General features: G+C 35.5%; 1 protein-coding gene across 1 annotated transcript in view; it reads right to left on the reverse strand.

Moving 5' to 3' along the window:
* LOC123234050 (cation channel sperm-associated protein subunit beta-like) overlaps positions 1-22,748 on the reverse strand; it is a 168,612-nt gene that overhangs the window by 79,099 nt on the left and 66,765 nt on the right. Inside the window, exons 7-9 of the mRNA XM_044660001.1 lie at positions 8,136-8,228; positions 6,603-6,718; positions 5,170-5,202 (exon numbers count right to left, since the gene is read on the reverse strand). Coding sequence (XP_044515936.1) covers positions 5,170-5,202; positions 6,603-6,718; positions 8,136-8,228 — 242 coding nt within the window. The remainder of the gene's footprint in view (positions 1-5,169; positions 5,203-6,602; positions 6,719-8,135; positions 8,229-22,748) is intronic.

The raw sequence follows: 22,748 nt of genomic DNA on the forward strand, positions 1-22,748 counted from the left end.
TAATTTCTATGATATTGTTTTTCTAACTTGATAAAATAATTAATTAATAATTTCATTGGAATAATACTGAGTAAGTAGATTAATTTAGGTAGGATTGTAATTTTAATTATATTGACTTTGCCCATCCATGAACCATTAATATTTTTCCAATTATTTAGACCAGATTTGGGGTAAAAAATATTTTAAAATTTATAATTAGAAAATGAAATTTATAATTCATGTAGTTCCTGAGTTTGTTTTGGCAGATATACTCCCAGGATAGAAAAAAAATTTCTATCTGTGGTTATTTTAAAAGGAGTATCCCTTTCTATCTCTTTTACAAGACTGTCAGTAATATATGCTGACATTTTATGTGAATTTTATATCCTGCTAATTTGCTAAAATTATCTATAGTGTCAACTACTTTTTTCTTTCTGGGATTTCCTACATATATTATCATGTCTCTTTCCCATTCTGATTCCTCCAATTACTTTTTCTTCTCTTATTACTATTGCTAGCATTTCTAATACTACATTAAATAACATTGGTGATAATGGGCATGCTTGTTTAACTCCAGCTTTTCTGCATCATGGATAAAACTTGCTGATGGTTTTTTTTTAAACCCTTACCTTCTATCTTGGAGTCAATAATGTGTATTGGCTCTAAGGCAGAAGAGTGGTAAGGGTAGGCAATGGGAGTCAAGTGACTTGCCCAGGGTCACACAACTGGGAAGTGTCTGAGGCCAGATTTGAACCTAGGACCTCCTGTCTCTAGGCCTGGATCTCAATCCACTGAGCTACCCAGCTGCCCCTAGTCTATTTTTAAAAATTATAATCTGGACTAATTCAACCTTTAAAGCTTTCCTAAAATTTTACTAAGACCTGTATTGCTTTAAGGCAACAAACATTCCTTAATCATCTACATTATGTAAAGGTACTATGTTAAGTGCTAAAGATACAAAAAGGAAAGATGAGTAGCCCTATCCACGAAGGGATGATGGTTTTATTTAGATGCTTCATATCATTTTAAGAAAAAAACTTCATTTTTACATATGCTTTCAAGTGATTTTAATAGGAATGAGTGTTGCATTTTGTCAAAGGCTCTTTCTATACCTATTGATATATTCATATTTTTTTCTTTTGTTATTGATATTCTGATAGTTACACTTATATTAATCCATCCCTGCATCCTGGTATAAATTCTGTTTGGTGGCAATGTAGTGATATATTGTTGTAGTTTCCTAGCTAATACTTTGTTTAGGATTTTTGCATACACATTAATGAGATTGGTCTATAATTTTCTTTCTCTGTTTTTTACTCATCCTGGTTTAGGTATTAGCTAAGGTATTTTCTTCATAAAAGGAGTTTGGTAAAATATCCTCTTTACCTGTTATTTGAAATAATTTTTTTTAATATTAGAATTAGTTAGTTCTTAAATGTTTGGTAGAATTCACTTGTGAATTGATCTGATCCTAATGCTTTTTTTCTTAGGAAGTTAATTTATGGCTTGCTTAATTTCTTTTTCTAAAATAAGTTTATTAAGGTATTCTATTTCTTGCTCTGATAGTCTAGGCAGTTTAGTTTTGTTTAATATTCTGTTTCTCTTTCATTGTTAAATTTGTTTTCATATAATTGAGGAAAATAACTCCTATTAATTACTTTAATTTCTTCTTCATTGATAGTATATTGATCCTTTTCATCTTTAATGGAAGTGATTTGGTTTTCTTCTTTCTCGTTTTTTAACAAATGGCTTATCAATTTTGTTGATTTTTTTTCATAAAACTCCAAGTTTATTAATTTTATAGTTTTCTTATATTCAATTTTATTGATCTCATCTTTAATTTTTAGGATTTCATAGGTTTTGGTATGTTGTCTCATTATTGTCATTCTTTTAATAAAATTATTTGTTGTTTCATTGATTTTTTTCTTTAACCCATTCATTCTTTAAGATTAAATTATTTAGTCTCCAGTTAGTTTCTACTTTTTGTTTCTATGGTCCTTTATTATATATAATCTTATTTCATTAAGGTCCGAGAATGTTGCATTTAAGATTTCTGCGTTTCTATGTTTAACTATAATATTTTGTGCCCAAATATATGATCAGTTTTTGTGAAAGTGCTATGTACTATGTAAAAAGAAGGTATACTTTTTTTCCCATTCAGTTCTCTCCAGATATCTATTATAATTTATTTAAAATTCTATTCATTTTCTTGACTTTCCTTATTTTTTCATTAGATTTGTCTGATTCTGAAAGGAGGACATTAAAGTCCCCAACTATTATCAATTTATCATCTACTTCCATTTGTAACTCATTTATTTTTTCCTTTAAAAATTTGGATGCTATAACATTTGGTTTATATAGATATAAAACTGATAAATCTTCATTGTCTAAACATAACATTGTCTAAACCTAACATAAATCTTCATTGTCTAAACATAACATGATTCCCCTGTTTATTTCTTTTGAGTCTTTCTATTTTAGCTTTAACTTTGACAGGAATTATGATTGCTACACCTGCTTTCTTTGTATTGACTGAGGCATAGCATATTTCTACTCCTGCCCTTTATTTTTACCCTATAGGTGTCTCTCATTTTAAGTGTGTTTCTTGTAAACAACATATTGTTGAGTTTTGATTTTTGATCCATTCTGCTATCCATTGTCATTTTATGGGTTGAATTCATCTCATTCACATTCAGTGTCATAATTACCAATTATATATTTCCCTCCATTCTGTTTTTACTCATTGTTTGTCCTTATATTTCCTTTTACTGTATCCCTCATCAGACTTATCCCGAGTCCCTCCCTTATCCCCTCACCTTACCCTCCTATTTCTTGATATGTATTCCCTTCTCATATCCTTCCCTTTCCTTATCCACTTTCTCTCTTTTCTCTAAATTTGCTCTTTTTTCTTTTAAGTCCCTCAGTTCTTTAATGGGCCTCCCTTTGCTTGGTCCCTCTCTTATCCTCTTCCTTTTCCCTTCTGTTTCCCTATACATTAAGATGACTTTTACCCTTCTTATTGAATATGTTGTTCTCCCTTTATCCTAGATCTGACAAGAGTAGGGCTCTAGCATTACCTACCCTCCACCTCTTTCTCCATTCTGTGGCAGTTCCTCTATTCATTCCTTCTTCATATGAGATAACTGTTCCAGCCTGCCTCCTCCTGATTTACTTCACTCCCACTTTGGTTCGATCAATTGCATTTGCTTTGACCTCACGTGGATTTTCCTCCAAGGAAAGTTGAAACTCCTTTAGTTCACTAAATATCTATCTTTTTGCCATTTGTAATTATCCTCAGTTTTGCTGGATATGTTATTCTTAGTTGTAAGTCCAGTTCTCTTGCTTTGCAAAATGCTCTCTGTTCCATGTCTTATGTTCTTTTAATGTTGTGCTGCTAAGTACTGTGTTATTCTGATTTAATACCACAGTATTGAAATAGTTTTTTGTTGTTTGTGGTATTTTTTCTCTTAACCTGGGACTTATGGAACTTAGCAGTGATGTTCTTGTGCTCTTTCATATTTGCATCTCTTTGAGGTGGTAATTGGTGGATTCTTTCAATTTGTATTTTGCCCTTTGATTCTAGAATTTATGGGCAGTTTTCTTTTATGACTTTGGAGTAAGGAGTCTAAAATCTTTTTTTTTTTCATAGCACTTTTCAAGGAGTTGAACTGTTCCTATATTCTCTCCTTGATCTATTTTCTAGGTCAGTTGTTTTTGTGATGAGATATTTCAAATTCTTTTCTATTATTTCACTCTTTTGATTTTGCTTTGTTATTTTGTATTGTTTTAGGAGATCATTAGCTTCCCCTTGTCCAATTCTAATTCTTAATATATTATTTTCTTCTGTGTTATTCTGGATTTCTTCTTCCATTTGGGTGATCTTTCTTTCATAGTTTTCTTTTCTTGCATTTATGTTACTTTTCTCCTAGTTTTTCCTTAGCATCTTTGGTTTGGTTATTGAAGTCTTTTTTTAAGCTCTTGTAAAAACTCTTTTCAAGCCTATGGCCATTTATTGTGCTTCTTTGCTATTTTTGAAGTATGTGTTTTTATTTTATTGTCCTCTGCATTTGGACCAAGGTCTTCTCTATCCCTATATTAGCTAGCGATATTTGGGCTCTTTCTCCTTTGACTCCTTTTTTTTTTAATCTTTACAATTTTAGAGGCCAGGTTAATAGACTTAATTGTTGGCCTTTTGATGGACTCTCAGAGTTCCTAGGAAGTTAGAATATGTTATCTTAGATTTCATGCTTTTTTGTGTTTGTCTTTTCCCAGGCTCTATTTAGTTATTCCAATTTTTATAACCCAGGGTGGGATTTGTTTTCCAAGTACCCTGTTCAAATTCCAATTTGTGACTGATCTCAGGTGCTTCAACCAGAGTCAGTGAGCAGTTCTGTCCCTGCAACTGCAAGCAGACAAGTCATCACCTCCTGTGGTGGCACCCAAAGATTCCACTCTCCTGGGAGTGACTACAGCTAACAGTGCCCCAGTCTCTCAGCAACTACACTCACCAGTGCATGCTTCTTCCTCACTCTTCCTCTAACACCACTGTAGCCTCAGACAAAGCATGCATCCTATCTGCCTTTCTTCAACCTGTCTCCAGTGAGGCTTGATGTCCTGCCCTTAGGGTTGGGTATCCATAGATTCCATAGTATCCACTTCCTCAGTCCCTAGATTTGGACCAGCAGGGGTACCCAATGTAGAGGCTGCCTACTTACCACTGTCTCTTCTGCTTCCCACAAACTCAGATGCTCCACTTTACCTGTGGATGTGGAGTCCAGTGGTATATTCCTGGATATAAACTTTCAGGCTCAGCAGACAAAGTGAGGTTGCTAATCCTGCCCTCAGAGTTTTTATTGTTGATTCCACCCTGATTGCTCTTCTTCTTCCCCCAGTGCCCCTGGTAGTGAGACTAAAGCAGAAAACCTCCCTCCCTACTTGTCCCTGTTGGTTTAGCTTCATAGTAGACTCCTATCTATTTTTTCTGATTTTGAAATTGATTTTGTGGATTTATTTTTGGTTGTTTGTGGAGGGAAGGTGGTATTAGGAGGGCATGGAAGTTTCACATCCTACTCTGCCACCTTTCCACAATGCATCTCACCAAATGGATTTTTAAAAATACATTTTGAGTACCTATGCCTTCCCCCACAACTTGTTCCCAATTCCCAGCCCCTCTTATTTATGGTCTCTTACCCTTTCAAAACCACAAAAATTTGTTCTTGAAAACTGGAAGGGAAAGAGATGAAACATTATTAATACTCACAAATGAAAGGGTAAAATAAGAAGTGGGCTGAGATATAATGATCTATCTGACAGAGGCTTAGTCAACACTTGGGTTAAATTCTGGAGCATCTCCCTGTCCTATTTTGCTTGTTCTTCCCAGGGAAGGAGCTCTGCACAGGACTACTCTCTTACTAACCTCAGGAGAATCTGCATAATTATTGAACTGGTACCCTGACAAGTGTATCTGTAGGCCTCTTCTCTCTCCTCCCAACTACTCTTTCTCCCAACTACCCAACTGTACAATCTCTATTCATCTCTGTAGATCCCATATTTTCTAATTTCAGTTCTATCTTCTATATCATTAAAGCTACTTTACTTCTTCCCTCTTCTGGAGACCTTACCTGCTCTGCACTAAAGAAGTGTTCTTGCATAGTTGTGAGGCATAACTGAATAAGAACCACACACACACAAAAAGCAACCAACCTTGCAGGATTTGAAAGTTGGAAGGGATCTCAGACCTTTTAGCCCAATCAGAGTAGACTCAAGGGATCATCAGACCACCAAAGGAAAACTTCCAGTGATGGGAGCCCACTCCTTCCTTAGGAGTCCTCTTTCACTTTTGGAGAATTCTAATTGGAAGACTTGCTTTATGACAAGCCCCCAATTCATTTCTCCCAGTACTTGTCCTTGCTTATCTTCCTGGCCAATCTCTGCTATTCCAGCACCATGGGACCAAACAAAACAAGTTTAAATCTCCTTCCATATGAAAGTCTCTCATATTGGCTCTTAAGAGCCTGTTTACCTAAATCTTCACCTATTCTAGACAAATAAATCTGTTGTTCTTTCAACAAATATTTGCATGGCAGAGTCTCCTGAATTGTTTGTCCCACTCCTTATCTCTATGGTCCTCAATTTGTTCTATCCTATTAGTGTTCAAAGTTAAAAAGAATAAAATTCTCCATATATTAAACATTGTTCCTTTTTTAAGAGGAGAAGAACACTTTAGATTACAGTGATTCCCAAAGTGGGCACCACTGCCCCCTGGTGGGTGCTGCAGAGATGCAGGGGGTTGGTGATAGCCACAGGTGCATTTCGAGGCGGTGAATAACTATAAGGGGGTGGTGATAGTATGTGACAGAGGGCACTAAGTAATATTTTTTCTGGAAAGGGGGCGGTAGGCCAAAAAAGTTTGGGAAACACTGCTTTAGAAGAAACAATAATTCATTATCTTCATAGTAGAGACCAATTCTAGTCACATGAATAGAAATGTCCTATACACTTTCTTAATTTTTTTTCTTACTAAGGCAAAACCAGTAAGAAACTACACAATGTCTATCAAATATCCATTGACTTGATGCCAGGCAGACAGTTTAGATCAATAGCTATAAAGTTGAAAAACATACCGTTAAATGATCTTTTGGATATCGAAGATCTGTGCTTACTAAAAGACCCAATGAAGTGAGAAGTAGTAAATAATGATTTGTTAAAATAGCATCCACAAATGAAAAATCTTGGCAATCTAAAAGAGGAAAAAATAGCACTAAGGGTTACTATAAGTTCATTTACTAATAGACAAAATATTAACAGGGATTAGGATTTGGTGCCAGAACACTTTGGATCAAATTTTGCCTGCCATTTAGGTAAGTGAACAAGTCACCTAACCTGCCAGGGTCTCAGTTTCTTCATCTGCAAAAGTCATGTAAACAAGAATGCATTAAGTGCTCCAAAGCACTATGAATACAAAGAAATACAAAAACAAGCAAGCAAGCAAAACAGTCCCTGATCTCAAGGAGCTCAAATGAGGGAAATGACATGCAAATCTTTATGTACAAATGAGATAAGTTAAAGACAATTTTAGAGAGAAGGTATCAGAATGAAGTGGAATTGGGAAAGGCTTATTACAGAAAGGAAGATTATAACTTGGGCTTAAAGTCATGGATGCAAACAAAAACGAGGAGGGGCAGCTGGGTGGCTGGGTGGATTGAGAGCGAGGCCTAGAGATGGGAGGTCCTAGGTTAAAATCTGGCCTCATACACTTCCTAGTTGCCCTAGTGACCCTGGGCAAGTCACTTAACCCCCATTGCCTAGCCCTTACTGCTCTTCTGCCTTGGAACCAATACACAGTGTTGATTCTAAGATAGAAGGTGAGGGTTTGAATTTGTTTTTTTTTTAATTAAAAAAAAATAAATGAAGAGGGAAAGTATGAGAGACAGCCAGTGAAAATGAAAGGTCTGGGGGTGATATTTCTTATTTAAGGAGCAGCAAAGGAGCCAATGTCACTAAATCAGAGATTAAAAGGTGGAGAGTAAGATATAAAAAGAATGGAAAGGCAGAAAGGGACCAGGATATAAAGAATTTAAAACACTAAATAGTTTCATATTTGATCTTGAAGGTAGTTAGGAGCAAATGGAGTTATATTGAATAGAAAAGTGACATGTTCAGATCTAGGTATTAGAAAAATCAGTCTGATAGTTGGCTGAGGTATTTAGTATAGGTTGTTTCTACAGTCCCTTCCAGCTCTAAATCTACTGTCCTATAAAATCTTAAAGAATTTACTTCATTGTCATTGCTCTTGGTGAATCATGTGATCCTGGGAAGCAAAGATTCTTAGAGCCTATTTTTAATTCTATTACTGATTTACTCTTGAGCTTTCAAGAAACCATAACATGTAAGGTCCATTATATCTTTCTTTGTGAATTTAAAAATCAATAACCCACAAAAGGGTAGTATGAGACTTCATTAGTACTTGTAATCACAAATCATTTGTGATGTAAAATCATGGGATTCAGAAATGAAGTGGACCTTAGATATCACCTAAAGTAATCCCTTTTTCTTATATATGAAGAATCCGAGACCCAGAAAGAGGAAAGAACTTGCTCAAGATTGTGTCAAGAGATGGGCATGGGGTAAGTGCAACTTTTGTCAAGAAAAACTACCTTCATATAAAGAGCAGAGATATTCTGTCAAGTTGTACCATTTAGTGCCACCCACATTCCAAAATCCAGATGGAGTCAAACCTAGGTAAATACCTTTTGTAAAAATAAAAGAAAACATAAGATAGATATTTAAATGAGAGACAATTTAAACAAAACTTTATTATTTATCTGTTTTTAATTTTCTCCCTCTCTTCTATCCCTCCATCACCCACAGAAAATGGAAGTAAAATGATATTGAAAGATTTTTTTAAAGGAATAACAAAGATTAAGTTATGCCAAACAACTTTTCAATAAATTCCTTAGTGTTGTCATTAGTTAAGAACTTCTCAGTCACTATCACCTATCTTTATTTTGTAAGATTAAAATTAATATGCAATAACTCCAAGTATTATATTGTATAAGATTTATTAATAATCACTTTTAGTAGAGGAAATAAAAAGACAAAAGTAAAAGCCTGAGTAAAGAGACGTTTTCTTGACCTCATTAGCAGGAGAAGAGAGAGTGAGGGCAGGGTTACAGAAATCTTATCTCCAAAACATAAGGACCTACAAGAGAACAAAAGAGGGATTCTAGGAAATGGACTCCTGGGTACAAAATTCTAATTACACGATTTTCCCCCCTGTTCCCCTCAGGCTTGATCCAGAAGTACTTTTTTATGTTTTTCCAGCAGGTCTTTGGATAAATACTTGTTTTCTTTTTTTAAAATACCCTTACCTTCTCTCTTAAAATAAATACTATGGGGTGGGGGGGGTGGGCAGCAGTTGGGTAGTTCAGTGGATTGAAAGTCAGATATAAAGACAAGAGGTCCTCGGTTCAGATCTAGGCTCAAACATTTTCTAGCTGTGTGATCCTGGGCAAGTCACTTAGCCCCCATTGCCTAACCCTTACACTCTTCTGCCTTGGAACAAATTCACAGTATTGATTCCAAGACAGAAGGTAAAGGTGTATATATACTCTACATTGTTTCTAAGGCAGAAGAGTAGTAAGGGCTAGGAAAGGGGAGTTAACTGACTTGCCTAGGATCACACAGCTAGAAAATGTTTGAGCCTAGATCTGAACCGAGGACCTCTTGTCTTTACACTTGACTTTCAATCCACTGAACTACCTAGCTTCACCCTATTTGATTGTTTTTTGATGTAATCTAACTCTTAAATACCATAATCCTGGTACAAATTTCCATAGTGTTTTTATAGTTTATAAATGACTTTTCCAACAACAGCAGTCATTATGTTGAGGTACATGTGTCATATGTATAACAAATGTTATTATACCCATTTGCCAGATAAGAACTTTTAAACTCAGAGGGACCTAGGATTGTCCTTTAAATTATCTGAAATTTTGATCCTTTAGAAATTGTGGTGTTCTAAAATATATAACCTTATAATATTGCTAGAGGAACATCTAATTTAAAAGATAGGATTTTATATTGGGAAGTAATTTGAAATTATTAAAGGGACTGTGCAACTTTCCACTCTCTTTCTTCAACTGGCTGTCTATTGATAGATAAATATAAAGAGATGATAGATCTCTAACAATTGCTTCCAATTTATCCTCTATATAGCTTATTCGTACATACTTGCTTATATATTATCTCTCTCATTGGACTGTGAAGACCTTAAAAGCAGAGACTGTCCTTTGCTTTTCCCACAGATAGAAAAACAGATAGAGGACTACCCAACCAATTATATTATCATTGTATGGTGTTATATTTAAAGTAGATCACTAGTATCTATTTGAGGTAGTAGAAATGATGTACAGAGAGGTTAAGATGGTATTTCTCCTTTATAAGAGTTGCCTAGGCAGGATCCTTCAGGTCAAAGTGGCTTATCCCTTCAGGACCCACCTGGTGTTAATTGATATATTAATTTGGGCTCTTCAGCTGGGATAACTTTGGTATTCTGACTGTGTTGACTCCCTTCCCAAATAAGTTATAAAACCAATTTAGGAAGGTGTTTTAAATTTTATATATATTTGGTAAGAAGGATAAGAGTAAAGGATTGAGGTATTAGGAGACCCTATTCAAATTGCTACTAATGAAACTCTAACTGTTGGCAATGAAGAATCAAAGATAGCTTCTCTCTGGTTCAGCCTGGCCAGGGCTAAACCAGAGTAGGTAAACTGCTGGGAAATCTTCAGCTTCTTCTTCTGTAGATCTTAAGCCTTAACAGTTGAGATATATCCACCCTTTCTACTCTCTTCTTCATCTCCTGTCCACTTCCTGGATCCCTCCCAGGCCCTGGGAAACCTAGATAGTTAGATGATGAAACTCCTAATATCTAGGGGCAGTAGACACAGAGATGGTGGTCAAGTACAGGTTGATAACAGTATATCAAGGACAGGAAGAGCTTGCAGAGTAGTGTTTGCAACTCTCTCACTCCAAGACCAGGATCCACACTGATCTCTAGCCTCAGGACAGATAAAAGACCCCAGAACTTCTCTCAGGGTTCCCAACTGCCCCCTCCTGCCTCTCGCATGCCTCTCTGGGAACATTCTATCCAACTGACTTATCTGTCAATCATTGAATGAACTTCAAGCTCCCAGAGATTCAATATAACAATGTGTGGGAGGCCAATAAGAGAAACAGAGTCTTAAATAGATGAACATCTGAGACTCCTCTTTTGACTCCTTTTCAAGATCCACACCTTTTCTTAATAACATATGTCCCACTGGAAAGCTTTAAACAAACCAGCAGTTACTGGGTTAACAATTCCTCTACAAGAAAATTAAGATCCATAAACTCTAAGAATATTCCTAAGTCAGCCAAGGTCAGAGCCAAACAAAACTTCATCCATCCAGGTGCAGTCCTCCCTATAAAAAATACAAGACTCAATTCATTTATGATATGTATAGAATATAGTTATGATTCTCAGAATTTTCTTGCTGATATCCAGGCGGCTAGAATTCAGCCTTGGACCCTGTTCTATCTTTACTTTGAAGCCTCCAAGGATTTTCTTTTGTGTGATTTGTAACCATGAGCTGTAAGTTTTTCTTTGTGTTCTTTGTGTGAAAATATATATAAAAAACTCCATGCTCCTGGAGCCAGAGCTGGAAGCATGAAGTAAAAGACATTTCCTTTGTCCTGTCCTTATTTCCTTATCAACTAAACTGTCATCAGATTATCAGAGATGATAAAGAGATCTCCACAACAATGGACAACTGACTTTTGTTCATTTAGTTTCTTCCATTTACATTATTTAACTTATCTCTATTGGGGAACAATGGAATTCCTGTTCTGTGACTTATAAAATAGCACAAAATTATGCAAAAAAGGCATATCTGGAACATGTCATTTATTAATGATATTAGTTCTTCATTTCAACTCTGAAAAAGATGTCCATTAAAGTAGGGAATATCTTTTTGTCTTACACTTCATATGATATTATTAATAAGGACATTGAAAAAAGTTATCTCTGCCACTGTATTTATTATATAATATTTTATAATGTTTGTAATGTTTTATAACAACAAAAAAGAAACTCAAAATAGAAATTTATTTTGGTGACAGGGAAGACCAAAATCCACAAACCCAAAAGACAACAAAGTCTATACTTTGTTGCCTCCAGAGTTTCTAAAAAATATATAAATTGGTCTCAAACCCCAAAAGAACTAATGAAGGAGCTCAAAAATAATTATAAAATCAAATAATAGGAGGTAGCTAGGTTGCTCAGACTTTGAGATAAAAAGTTCTAATTTCAAATCAGGCCTCAAACATTTCCTAGCTATATGACCCTGGGAAAGTCACTTTATCCTCATTGTCTCACCATTACTGCTCTTCTGTCATGGAACCAATGCTTAGCATTGATTCTAAGATAGAAGGCAAGGGCATTAAGAAAATGAAATGAGAGGTAGAAGAAATATTGGGAATGGAAATGAGAATGGCTCAGGGAAATCATAAGAGAAGAATTAAAAGCTTGGTAAAGGAGTAACAAAAAGTACTGAAGAAAATAATTACTTAAAAATAGAGTAGGAGAATTGGCAAAAGAGGCACAAAAATTCAGTGACTGAAACATCTTAAAAAGCAGAGTTAGCAAAACAGAAAAAGATATACAAAAATTCATGGGAGAGAATTCCTTAAAAGGCAAATTTATCTATATGGAAAAAGAAGTTATAACTGCTCTCTTTGTGATCACAGAAAATTGGAAACTAAAGGGATGTCCCTCCATTGGAGAATGGCTGAACAAAATGTGGTATATGAAGGTGATGGAATACTATTGTGCTATAAGGAATGATGAACCAGATGATTTCAGAAAGAACTGGAAAGACCTACATAAACTAATGCACAGTGAAATAAGCAGAATCAGGAAAACATTGTACACAGTAACAGTAGTATTGTGGAACAATTAAATATGATAGACTTTACTACCAACAACAATGCAATGATCCAGAACAATTCTGAGGGACTTATGACAAAGAATGCTATCCACCTCCAGAGAAAGAACTGTTGGAATAAGAATGCTGGTGGAAGAATATGATTTATCACTTTTTATTTGGGTATATCATTTGGGGTTTTGGTTTTATAAGATGATTCACTTATAATAGTGAATAATATGGAAACGTGTTTTGCATGATAATACACGTATAACCCTGACTGAATTGCTTACCAATTCTGGGAGGGGGGAAGAGAAGGGAGGGAGACAATTTGGACTATATAACTTTGGAAAACTAATGTGGAAATTTGTTATTAAAGTTAATTTTTTAAATTACATCTTGTATCTCTAATAAAGCCTTCATCTCACAATTAGAGAAATAATTCACATGCATAAGAATACAAGTAAATCTTCAAATGGTAAATGGCCAATGAATATAAACTGGCAGTTCCTAGACAAAGTAATTAAAGCTATCTATAGTCATGTGAAAATGCTCTAAGTCATTATTAATTAGAGAAATACACTTTAAAACTACTCTGAGGCACCACTCCAAAACTATGAGATTTGCTATGAAGAGGAAAATGTCAAAATTTGGAGGGGATGTAGGAGAATTGAGACAGTAATGCACTCTTTGGGAAAGTTGTAGCTGATTAAACCATTCTGCAGGGCAATTTAGTTTTATGACCAAAGGGATAAAAAAGGAAAAAGGATTACATATATGAAAAAATATCTAAAGAACTATTTTTGTGGTGATACTCTTCAACTGAGAAATGGCTGAGTAAGTTATAGTCTATAATTGTCATGGAATATTATTATTGTGCTATAAGAAATGGCAAGCAGGAAGGGGACTGAACCAAGATTGTGGTTTACAAGCACTAAAAGCCCAAATTCTCTGATATTCCTTCTGTACCAATCATTAAAATGAGCTTCAAAGAAAACAAAAATCCAAATCCAACAAGAAAAAGTTGTTACAGAACTCTCATGCTGAAAACAACTTGAAAGGTAAGCAGAGAGAGTCATTTTCACAAGATAAATGAAAGACTGGCTGGCTGAACACCCGCCCTACCCACAACTCTGACACCTGAGATAAGACCAGGCAGGCTGAGATAAGACCAGGCAGAGGCTACAGCCATGAAGGAATGCCTCTGACCCACCACAGGAAGTCCAGGGCTCTAACAATGGCTGGCAGGGAGAATTTGGGGAAGCCTTGGCCCTCAGACTACAGTGAATAATTTGCCCCAGGGCAGGCTAGCTCAGAGGGTTAGCTCAACCAGTTGAATCCAGTACACCAGAAAAGAGAAGATTCTGCCTCAGGGCATAGCAGCTTAGACACTCTTGTTCAGGAAATGATCTGAGGGGCAAGTTTATATAGTCCATTGGGTGGGGAAAATGAATAAATTTAAAAAGAGAGAGAGAAATGACAAGTAGGAGCTCAGAAAAACCTGGAGATACTTATAGGAACTGATTTTGAGTGAAATAAGCAGAATCAGGAGAACACTGTACACAGTGATAGCAGTATTGTACAATGAACAGGTGTGAATGACTTAGCTATGTTGAGAAATACAATGATCCAAAACAGTCCCAAAGGACTCATGTTAAAAAATGCCAGGTGCACTCAGAGAAAGAATCAATGGAATCTGAATTGAAGTAAATGAGACTCTTTAAATAAGACTCCAGATGATAAAATTAATCAATATTTAGCCAAAGGAAGAGATTATATGGGATAATGACTGACTAGTGATTAATAGAATCATAGTAACTATATTTTATAAGGTTATTAAGCAAACTGAGTAAAATGTATTTAGTTGCCTTTCTCTGTAACCTCATATAAGCTGTTGTTCCTATAACATTGTTTCTGTAACTTCATATAATCCAATTAGCCAGCATTTTGCAATAAGGGGTGGCTTAGATCAACAAGTTGTGCCCTCTAAGCAGAAAGCTTTACCATGTATGGTACACAGAGCTATCCACAACAGAAAGATATCTAGACCAAAAAGTCACCTTAAAGAGATGTCTCTCACTGGTCATGCCCTCTAAGTGGAAGGTGAAAAAGAAAATACTGGGAATTGGGGAATAACTAGATGCCAGACAAACTGGGGACACTTCCACACCTCATAAGGGAAGGACTGACAGGTAAACACAGGGAAACCAAATGGAAATGTGTGGTTTGGAATGACAGTTGGTCAGCTAACTGACAATCTATCAACCACGGAAAGCCAGTGAAATGGGTAACTTCATGATGTGGGTTCTTAATGGCTTAGAGGAGAAAGGAAGTATAAACAAACTGGGTTTATTGATATTCTATAAGGGAAGTAGGAGAGAAGAGTTTACTACACTATGAAATAACCCAAATGATTTCATTAAACTAAGGTCAAAACCAGTGGTTTCCAAACTTTTTCGGCCTACCACCTCCTTTCCAGAAAAAATATTACTTAGAGCCCCCTGGAAATTATGAAACTATTTATTGAACTCAGAATAGAATGTAATACAAAAAAAGTATGTCAATCACCACTCCCCTGGATTACTGCAGCACCCACTAGGGGGTGGTAGCATCCACTTTAGGAATCACTGGTCTCAACTAAGCTAACCCTCTAATTAGAATAAGAGAGGGCTGGAGAGGTGGGCTTCTCACTACACTGATGCACAGTGCTCCAAGATAAGCATAGATGTCCCAGAAACCAGGAACAAGTCCAATACACAGCCAGTTAATCCACTTTAGGGAGTAAGGTAGATAAATCTGCTGTCCAACAGCAGATAATCAAGACTTTTCCTCTACCTAGGCCACGATAGTTGCTTGAAGTATCTTCATCTCAGTGAAATCCAAATCCCACTCTTATCGGCTCCTTGGATACTTGGCAAAGCTGGACCACACTTCAGCTCCGCCAAACCACACTCTCTCTTTCAAAACCCTGGCTTCATTCCATTATAGAATGTCCATGAAATCCAAGATTTCTTCAAGCTGTCATCTATTATCTTAAGCCTTATATTTATCCTACAATTTCCCACAACAGTTAACCCTTTGCACAAAGCCAAAGTAGTGTTTGTGTTATTTAAAATTACTTGGGATACTTGGAACTACATTTCCTGTTTTCCCCAATGGGTTTCCTGTTTTGGATTATGTATTCAAGGTGAGGGACTGTTTTAAAATAGGGGGAAGTGACTTTGAACTTTCTCTTTTAGCTTCCTGAGCGCGATAATAAAGGTAAAATGGCTGAGGCGGCAATTTGAATACTTACAGGTGAGTGGTCTAATGATTTTATCTCTATCGGCATGGCTTTTACTAAAATACTATTCTCCCTTTTAGTATCTGCCTTCCTCATTTTTAAAAACAACAGTTTGGCAAACCAGAAGGTTGAAATTTGAACTCTCAATTTTCTAGATAGCCTAAGAAGAAGCCATGCAGCTCTGGGACCCAGAGTCTCAGAAACGATCTTTTCCCTCGCCCAGTCCTCTTCTTATTTTCCCCAGCATCTAGGCTGCCTTTTAGGGAAGAGGAACAATGGTTTTAATTGCCGCTGGGCTGCGAATTATTTTGCTCAATGCCCCGGGCCTGGTGGCCCTTGCAGACACTGATGGACTGCCAGATTTCCTGCTGGCCTCTGACACTGATTGCCCTGGCCTGGCCTCCCTTCCTCTGCTTCTATTCTCTGCCGAATCCTGAATCTTGAGCCCGCCAGTAGAGACCGCTTCTCCGATCCTGCCACACTGGTGCTGCTCTTCCTATTCTGAGGCCCAATGGTGCTGCTGCTTCCACTACAGCCCTGCCCTGACTTGGAGACTGCTGCAGCTGCTGCCGCTTTCACTACCGCCCTGCTCTGTCTTTGGAGAATTCTGCCGCTGCTGCTTAGGATTTGGTATTGTTACCCCCCCCCCCCCACTCTCTTGGTAATGGCCTGCATTCTAGCCCTCCACCTGTTTCTCTAAAGACCTAATTTAAACACCCCCCACCCCCACAGGCTCTCCACGTGAGTATTTTTCTAAATACTGACCTAAGCTTTTCTCTAGCCCTGAGCCCACAATTCCACGTGGGCATGCTAGTATTTACACTTCAAACAGGAAGTAAAATGACAAACTTTCTTGCGTTTATTAAACTTAAACTCCAGGGAAGAAATTTCACCCCATACCTGCTCAGCACTTTAAACTGAGAGCAGAGACTGATTATAAGGGCCTGGAATGTGAACCTTAAAATTGAATTGGAGTGGACTTTTAAAACCTTGGTTTTGTTTCTGTTTTAAAAAAGACTTTATATCTTGCTACATTTTTTTGATTAGTTTCGTGAATTAATTTTGTTTATTTCGTTGATTTTCCTATTGCACTGAATCATTTTAAGTTAGTGAAGTTTGTGGCTGCTAGATTAATTCTGTTTGTGATTTTATTGTAACTCCCAAATAATGAGAAAAGTCTATTAGAACTGGTAAGAGGTTTTGACCAGCTTGTTAATCTGGTACTCACATTATATTTCCTACACATTTTTTAAAGTTGTAAATTGCCTTATGTAATCTGGATTTATAGGAGCACATGTCTTTTAAGTTTTTATTCTATCTTGGTAATTGTGTTCAACCGTGGAGAGTTTGATGCCTGCCTTGAGATTTAAATTGTAATTTTATGAGAGGTCTTTTAAAAATTTACTTTAGATGCCTAGTACCCTTCTTATAAATGATAAGGTTTTTATGTATTTATTTTAAAGAACTGTTGTCTTAAAGGATAAGCTTTATATATTTTTATTGTGAAGAACTGTCATATATATATATATATATACATATATATATATATTGATATTAGTCTATGTTTTAGCTTCTTTTGTCAGAGGGATCTAGAATTCTTGAGGATAATTTAGACCAGAAGTTATTTTTTTAAATATCAGATTTTTATATGGAAGCAGTAACAGAATTTGTTGAGAAACTCTTAGCCAAGGTTTACAAATTGGAACAAATATATGATTTTTGAACATCATTGTTTATTATTTTAAAATGTGTTATTAGAAATTAGGGTGCTCTATTTGAATGTGCATTGTGAATCTGCTATTACACTCATAGAAAATCTCATTTTTGAGTAACAAAACCTTTCACTAGTTCTAATCTGTATACATACCTACATACATATATATATATACATATATATATATATTTGATTTTTAAAACATTTTTTAATTAGAGCAATTGATTTTTCCTTTTTCTCATCTTGTACTGGAAGTACATATTTAATCATTATTTATTTTTTTTTTATTTTACAGTGATATAAGCTTCATGCAAACATCTGAAGAGCCTTGAGACTATGGGATTGTGATTTAATGCCTCTCTGTCTGATTCCAGGAGAAGTGCCGAGCCACATGGTTACAAAGATTTGACTGGGAATCTGCATGAATTGCAGGAGTTCTATGCCAATACTTGAAGGGCTTGAAAATTGGGGTTCGAGTCCTGGAGTCCCAGTCTTTTCTAAAACTTTAGAGGACGTGGGTCACCTCAATTAAATTCCTAGTGAAGCACCTAAGATTGGCTATCATTTAATGGCTCATTCCCTGAGAAGGTGCAGAAAAAAATTGGATCAAAAAAAAAAGCATTTCCCTTATTCCTCTATATATAGAGAGAAAATGGCAATTTTTCTGTAGTCCTGGTCCTGAATGGGTAATTGCAAACTGCTTAAATCACTTTAATTAGGCCTTGATTCAAAGGCCTAAGTTTATTTTCCTTACATTTTTTTTGCACATTTTACATTTCATTCACAAGTTAATTTTTTCTCCTTTTTTTGAATTTTATTCTTTTTATTCTTTTTATTATTTTTTTTTTGCCATTTGATTTCATGCACCCCTGTGACTCACTCAGCCATGCAGCCTTGGCTGACCTTTTCAGGGGAGTAATGTGTTATTTAAAATTTTCCACAGGGGTGTGTGTGTTAAGTTTTTATAATCATAATGTCTGAATTATAATCTATATTGCAAGTCAATTTTTACTCCTTTAGAAGTAACCTCAGGGGGGTAATGTCTAATTCTTAGAAGAAAATGTATGTTTTGTAATCTATAATGTAAAGTTTAAATTCTTTGAGAATAATTTCAGGATAAGGATTATACCATCCCCCCAGAATTCAGACAACTGAACCTGTTTGGTGGAGGCACCAAAAGATGCCTGAAGAGCCTTCACTGGATCATGAAGACCCAAATTTGAACTTTGGGGCACAGTTGATCTGAACTATGGGGGTTGAACGAATTGAATGCATTTATTTTGAATGGACACTCTTATGCCAGTGGGGGACTGCCCCAAAATTGGCTTTTTGTCAACGCGGCTAGCTTTTGTCCTCTTTTCTTTTGGTTTAAGATCCACTGAAAAAAAAAACCAGTCTTTTTCAACGGATCTCAGGGGGGTAATGTGTTATTTAAAATCACTTGGGATACTTGGAACTACATTTCCTGTGATCCCTAATGAGTTTCCTGTTTTGGATTACATACTCAAGGTGAGGGACTGTTTTAAAATAGGGGGAAGTGACTTTGAACTTTCTCTTTTAGCTTCCTGAGCGTGCGATATGAAAGGTAAAATTGCTGAGGTGGCAGTTTGAATACTTACAGGTGCATGGTCTAATGATTTTATCTCTATCAGCATGGCTTTTACTAAAATACTGTTCACCCTTTTAATATCTGCCTTCATCATTTTTAATAACATGTTCCACACAATATTTTGGTAATTTGTACACTATGGACTAAATTAAAATTCTAACCCAAAATAACAAACAACCTAAACTAACTCTATTCTGTATAACACTATGCTACTCTACCCTACACTAGGGATTTTACCAAGGAAAGGTAAAGGGAAAAATACATTGAACAATGACATAGTTCAAAACACAAAATAACAAGTAACAATGCGAAATTTCCAACAAAGTTAACAAAATCAACAACAAATATGAAATATTAACACAAAAGTCAAGCAAAAATATCACCAAACACAACTCCTGTACTAATAAAAGAAAACATTCTTCTAATAATAAATACAAACAAGTTAGGAAAAATACATATTTAACACAACATTGCATAAGTTTTACATCAAAATTTCAAGAAAACATCAAACTCACTTATGCAAATTACATTCAAATATTTGCAACTCAATACCAAAGTATTCACAAAATTAACATTTATACATATATATGATACACACAACATCTATATAATATATACATGTATGGTATGCATTCGTACATACATGTACATATAATGTACATATATCAAATATACATGTGTACACCTTTTACATATATACAATACACTATAATACAATTTATAATATACACACACTATTTACACTTATTTACACATCTATTTACATTACTTTGTGATATGTAAACTTAGCATTTTATATGTTCTTCATGTAATGCAATTTTGTTATGTTCATTGTATTTGCACTGTTATGTACATTAGTACCTTATCTTATCTCCTCTAATCTAATTTAATGCTATCCCTATTTCACTAAACTATTCTAAACTATCCCTATGATATAGTATTTAGTCTAATTAAATATTAACTAAATAACTAGCTAATTTTGTTAGTAACTAACTATCCATTGTTAGTACTAACTTATCCTATAGCTAATTCTAATTTTATTAGTATTTATACATTGTTTTATTCCATGAGTAATACAATGTACCCTAACAGGTTTGTGTTTTTATGTATCTGATCTGATATGTTGTTACTTTGCTATATTGTATTGCAACATCCTGTTACTGTTGAATGTATAATATGTACCAAAACTTTTCTCCTTATGATGTTCCATTCCTCAAGGAAATCTTCTCTTCTCTCTATTTTCTCCTCTTCTCCTTTTCACCATTGAAGTTCCTGATAGTATTATGTGCAATGTTGGATGCATACGAATATGTAATGATACTATTTACATTATCCAAACTCCTTTCAAACCATTAGTCCAAATTGTCCATGATTAATACAAAGTCTTTATCAGTTCAATTTCATAAGTTCATCAGTCTTACTATCATATCCATTAATCCTTGAATCCTAAATTCTCTTCATCCATGTCCTCTTCCATCCGAACATCTTCCGCTGGAATGGTCCTCTCCTTACTGAATTTTCTGACTGCAGATTCTAATTGACTGAAGATCTCAAATTTACACAATTCCTTCTCCTCCTCCTCCTCCTCCTCTTCCTCTTCCTCCTCCTCCTCCTCCTTCTATTAGTAACAATTTCTACATTTTCATTACCTATACCATGTGCTAATTTAATATGAGAACAATGATACCATGAATCTCTACCTAATATCTTTACAGAAGATGGTGAATAATACAACTGTATAAGGACCAAAGCATGCAGTGTTGCTATTTGATGGAAAAGCTTCAGGCCACTTAATTAGTCTATCAACTATCACAAGAAAATATTTGTATCCTCCAGCTTTAGGCATACTGATGTAATCAATCTATAAACTTTCAAATGGAAAATATACTAAAGGTCTACCACCTAAACCTTTCTTTCTGAATGCACTTTGATTAGACTTTTGGCAGACTGGACAACTATTACAGATCTTATTTGCAACAGTACTGATGCAATTGTCTCTTGATGGAAACTATAACAGCTTGTGTACCAAAATGTGTGAATAGTTTGACACAAATAGGTATACAAATCTTTTGGTAACAAGATCTTCCTGTATTAGTAATCCATATTCCATGTTCTTTCCTAGCTCCAAATTTATCCTTCCATTTCTGGATATCTGAGTCTACATATACTTTTTTTTTCTAGATCAGTAGAATCAATAGATGTTAAATTCATTATATAAATCGGAGCTTTCTGGGCAACATATTTTGCAATTATATCAGTGATCACCTTTAGAGATGGAATCTCTACCACTAGTATGACTCTGGCAATGGATTACTGCCAGCTGTTTTGGCTTTTGGATTGCTTCCAACAACTCAGTTATTATTCCAGCACACGCTATTGGTTTTCCTGATGCAGTAATAAAATTTCATTGTTTCCAAATCTTTTTTGTTGCATAGCAAACAGATAATGCATATTGAGAGTCCTTGTAAATATTTGCTTTTACCTTCAGCTAGAAGACAGGCTTGCTTCAGTGCCACTAATTCTGCACCCTGTGCACTAAGATTACTAGATAATGAGCCATACCACATTTTCTCAAATTCTGCTTATACAATTTACTCTCTTTAAACTTAATTGTTTTCAGATCTCAGTTTAGAACTGGCTAAGTGAGTCTGTATACCAGTGGAAGATGAGTCCAAGTCCACTTAGTTTTCTCCCAAGTGAAAGCAAAGATCTTTTGAGAATCCTTGTGGATTGGAATCAAGAAAAACTCAGAGCATAAATCTACCATAATGAAATATCTAGCCTGACTTGGAATGGAAAAAATTATAGCAGCTGGACTTGGCACAACTAAGCAAGGTATCCCTTGTTGAATTAGGGACTAAATTATTGGTCTTATACCTTCTATTGCTTCCTTAGTCAAAGGATATTGATTTACACAAGGAACTGGTCCTTCCTTTATCCTCACCCTGACTGGAGTAGCTGATTTCAACAACCCAACATCTGTGGATGATTTTGACCACAAGTCCTTAGGTATATCCTCAGTTATTAGATAGATAGTACCTAAGTCATCCTCTGTACTGTAAGAATCTAAGAAAAGCAATGGAAAGGCCTTTAAAGATTCCTCTGGGAGATGTAAAGAAATATCATCAGATTCTGTACATTGGATTGTTGCCTTTAATTTTCACAGAGAATTCCTCCCTTAAAGATTCATGGGACATCCTGGCATATAAAGGAATGTGTGCTCTACGGAAAAAAGGTCCAAGAGTTATCATTTTTGGTTGTAAATTTAGCTACTTTCTGAGTTATGCCTGGAGCACCAATCTCATCCATTGTACCAACAGCTCTACAATTCTCAGGAAAACTTTGCAAAACTGATTTACTTGCTCTTGTATCAATGAGAAGGTCATAAATCTGGTTCCCAATAGTAATAGACACATGTGGTTCTGTGCTATTGGGATGCTGGAAAGTTTCCAACACAGGAAATAAAACAGTAACATCAGAACAAAGCTCAGCTATTTCCTGGCCATACAAGTTAACATTGTCTTGAATTATAGAATTTTCCCAGGATTTTGCACCTTTGGTCCTTTTCACCTCTATTCTGGCATCATTGTCCTTATTTACAATCAAATTATCCTTAATCAAATCACAATTTCCATTATTTTCCTTAATTACACAATTACTAGAACTTCTAACACCATTTACACCACTATTTTTCTTTTT

The sequence above is a fragment of the Gracilinanus agilis genome, chromosome 2, assembly GCF_016433145.1.
Source record: "Gracilinanus agilis isolate LMUSP501 chromosome 2, AgileGrace, whole genome shotgun sequence".
In the NCBI taxonomy this organism is placed as follows: domain Eukaryota; kingdom Metazoa; phylum Chordata; class Mammalia; order Didelphimorphia; family Didelphidae; genus Gracilinanus; species Gracilinanus agilis.